The sequence below is a fragment of the Equus quagga genome, unplaced genomic scaffold, assembly GCF_021613505.1.
Source record: "Equus quagga isolate Etosha38 unplaced genomic scaffold, UCLA_HA_Equagga_1.0 209138_RagTag, whole genome shotgun sequence".
Taxonomy (NCBI): Eukaryota; Metazoa; Chordata; class Mammalia; order Perissodactyla; family Equidae; genus Equus; species Equus quagga.
In genome coordinates this window covers 183-4269 of record NW_025799151.1, presented here as the reverse complement: position 1 = coordinate 4269, position 4087 = coordinate 183, and the positions used below count along the sequence as shown (strand labels likewise).

The following is a 4087-nucleotide window of genomic DNA, read 5'->3' as shown; positions in this document are numbered from 1 at the left end:
GGGAATAATTTAACTTTGGACACAGAGTATAATTTAAAAAGTATAAACTTTAATGATAGAAGTTGAATTTAGAACTGTAAACAATGGGAAAAGTTTGAGAGGTAAAGTGAAAGGAAATAAACTTCATCAAGGAAAAAAATTAAAATAAGTCTCATGATCCTGGATCAACTAACCCGGTGTTCATTGCTAAATTTGTGTCTGTTTTTATCTCATTCTCCCTCACTCTCTCAACCTGTGTGTGTGTGTTTGGGTTTTATTAAGGAAGTTTTGTTTTGATATCATTCCTTGAATATTCAGAGTATTTACCAGAAGATATTTTATAACTGGACTACCAGGTTTATGTAATGTGAAAGCATATTAGAATAAATCATTCACAAGTTTTCTCTATTTTTTCAACATGCTTCTAATAGGTCTTCACTGAAAACTAAAGAAAGGCATTCAGCTCAAGAAGTTATCCATTCATACTAAAACTCCTAAATTAATGTTTATTATGCCTGAAGAATCATTTAATTTTTCATTATTTATATATTTTATTGTTTTCATAAACAGTCAGGTAAACATATTGAATAAATCTTTTCATTTCTATTTTATTCAGAGAAAACAACACAGAAGTTGGTGATCACCCGTGGATAAGTGGCACTTCCACAATACAGTACATGTATTTGACCTTCAAATGTAGTATTTATTTCATAATTTTTTTCCTTTGCAGATTACCTATTTCTACCCCACACTTTGTCTGCTTTGACTGAAACAATGAAACAAAATAACAGTGTAAATGACTTCATACTGTTAGGATTGACACAAGATCCTGTGAGGCAGAAAATGGTGTTTGTAATCTTCTTCATTTTCTATGTGGGAACTGTGGTGGGGAATTTGCTTATTATTGTGACCATCAAGTCCAACCAGACACTTGAGACACCCATGTACTTCTTCCTATTTTACTTGTCCCTTGCTGATTCTTGCTTTTCAACTTCCACAGCTCCAAGACTAATTGTGAATGCTCTCTCTGCCACAACAATCATATCTTACAATGAGTGCATGACCCAAGTCTTTGCACTACATTTATTTGGCTGCATGGAAATCTTTGTCCTCATCCTCATGGCCATGGATCGCTATGTAGCCATCTGTAAGCCCTTACATTACCCAACTATTATGAGCCGGCAGGTCTGCATCATCCTGATTGTTCCTGCATGGATAGGGTCTTTTATACATTCTATAGCTCAGATTATCCTGGCCTTGAGATTGCCTTTCTGTGGACCCAATTTGATTGATCATTATTGCTGTGATTTGCAGCCCTTGCTGAAACTCGCATGCATGGACACTTATTTAATCAACCTGTTGTTGGTGTCTAACAGTGGGGCTATTTGCTCAAGTAGTTTTGTGATTCTGATGACCTCATACATTGTTATTTTGCATTCACTGAGAAATCACAGTGCAGAAGGGAGGAACAAAGCTCTCTCCACATGCACTTCCCACATCATTGTAGTTATCTTATTTTTTGGTCCATGTATATTCATATATACACGCCCCCCAACCACTCTCCCCATGGACAAGATGGTAGCAGTATTTTATACTATTGGCAAACCCTTTCTCAACCCACTCATCTACACACTGAGGAATTCAGAAGTGAAAAATGCAATGAGAAAATTATGGCATATCAAAATTACCTCAGGAACCAAAAAATGAATTGAGGGCCTCAGTTGATTAATTATTGAGTCATGGTTCAACTCAATCTGTACAGATATCAAATATGATAGTGTACATCCTGACTCCCCCATGCAATCTAATAAAATGCGCCTGATTGTCTTACCTTTTTCTGTGCTTCTGCCCTCAGATAGTAGCTTCCCTCCTATCTTCAGCCTCTTTCTCTTCTGACTCCTTCTCTACCTGAGAGCTCAATTCTGCTTTTGCAGATGGTGAAATATGCCTCACAACACTGTCTATACTCTGGTTCAATAAGAAGAAAGACACTATACGATCACAACTGTTTTTGCATGTGGGCATCTATAAGTAAAGTGTAGCTATTTTTCTATGATTAGTAATTCCCTCTTTAGCACCTCTCAGGTAAGGTATTCTGTTTGTTCTTGAACACTTCCAGAGCAAAGAAACTAACTTTGTGTATCAAGAAGTTCATTACATTACCTCATTGTTTTTTCTTGAAAAGTTGCATATTATTGAATCAAGGGATGTTTTTATATAATAATATTCTAAAATAGCTTTTCTTACTGTTTTCTTTGCTTGTTAAGATAACTGGGGTTTTATGTATGGGGTTTTATACATGTGGTGTGACAAAGACCTTGAGATAGTCAGCTGTTTGTGTGATTGTATATAGGAGCTACAACAGTAGAATCCTACAATTCTAAGAGGTAAGAAAGTAAAATAATGTATGTTGTCAGAACTTAATGAAAATTAAAAATACACAAGAGATACTACCTATACTCTGAGAATGAAGTGTATAGAAGTAGAACCCGGTTTGAAGAAAAAGAAATGTATATTAGTTTTTAAAGTGGGATTATGTCAATGAAACAAAAGAAAGTACCATTGACATTAAAGAAATACTACTCTTGTCTCTAATTAGTGGAGATAGAATCCATTACTGCAGCAGGAAGCTGCTTTCTTTCTCTATGTGTGCTTCCCAATACAGGGGTAGTACAGAATCATAAGTTAGAATTGCCAATAGAATGTTGGTGCCCAGAGTGGGCAGAGCAGATTAACACCTATGCCTTGGATGTGAATGCCAGGGATAATATCATGCACTTTTAATATTTAGCAATTTCAGTATACTAAAGTGTATGACAATCTTAATAACTCTTACAAGATTCCATTTCATTTTTAATATTGTTTCTCCTTATTTAAATGGAAAACCTTACCAATACTAATATTATTCTCCTGTCAAAGATTACTTTAAAATAAATTCATTAAAATAACACAACTTTTCAGTTTTGTCACTTCTTTTTGCTTCCCGAAACATTATGAAGCTCAGCATCTGCACTGGTGTCCCATAGTGGCATGTCGTGCATGAGGAGTGTCATTAAATTAACTCTGAGTGGAGATGTTATGATCCATCATAAATTTACCTAATTTACTTCTCTATAACACCAGCACTGGCAAACACACGCATGCACACACACACACACACACACACACACACATACTATACAGACTTTCATGGTGATTTGCATCTTAGATGAATAATTGAAGATAGGAGGTATAGAAGAAAAGAAATAAACTAAAATATAATGAAAAACATCAAAACTGTAAAATAGAAGTCAAAGCTACAAAGGGGAAGAAAAATTGGAAGGGTTTGAGTGGTTCAAAATCACTTTTAGTCAAATTAAAACTTGGAAAATGAAGTAAAATTGTTTAAATTTCTAGGATATCATATCCATCCAATAGATGCCTTTGAAGTGACTGCCAGCCCTAAAAAGCACTTCATCTAAAAGAAAAACTATGAATTCTAGTTTTCCTTTTATTTTAGGAACAAGTAGTGTCTGATATATGTCCAAAGCTTTCTGGTTATCATGTTCGTGTCTCACAAAAATAGTACAAAGTCATGTTTTCCTATGGAAAATATATGGATGAAAAATCTAAAGGTGAGCGAAACAAATTCCTTGAGGTTGTTTTGCTAAGTAGGGTAACCAATGTTTTAAACCACTTCTGTGTATAATTCCAAGTCAGTAACAAACACCTCTATCCTGTATTATGTCTTATTTCAAATATCTTCGTAAATGGCAGAAAACACAGTAAATATTAAGAAGTTGTTGCAGTGATCATAAACTACTCTCATTTTAGCATCAAAGTAGGTGATAGACTGTAAAGATTAAGAGTATAATCTCTGAAGTCAGACTGCATGAATCTGAATGCGGACTTTAACACTTTTGTTAACAGCTTTATTGAGATTTTTTGGCAACAAAAATTGCATATATTTGGCTTTTACACCTTGATGTTTTGAGATATCTATAATGTGAAAAGATAACCCCAATTAAACTAATTAACATGCCCATTGTCTCTACCTAGTTTCCATTGTGTGTGTGTGTGTGTGTGATGACATTTAAGATCTACCCTCTTTGCAAATTCGAGTATACAA

At 34.6% G+C, this 4087-nt stretch overlaps 1 protein-coding gene across 1 annotated transcript; it reads left to right on the top strand.

Moving 5' to 3' along the window:
* Positions 1-753: 753 nt before the first annotated feature.
* Positions 754-1686, top strand: LOC124233681 (olfactory receptor 4C11). The gene has a single exon (XM_046650805.1). It carries the CDS (start codon positions 754-756, stop codon positions 1684-1686), a length of 933 nt encoding a protein of 310 aa, XP_046506761.1.
* The last annotated feature ends 2401 nt before the right edge of the window (positions 1687-4087 follow it).

Coding starts and splice junctions, on each gene's coding strand:
- LOC124233681 (XM_046650805.1), top strand. CDS start 754: ATGAAACAAAATAACAGTGTAAATGACTTCATACTGTTAGGATTGACA.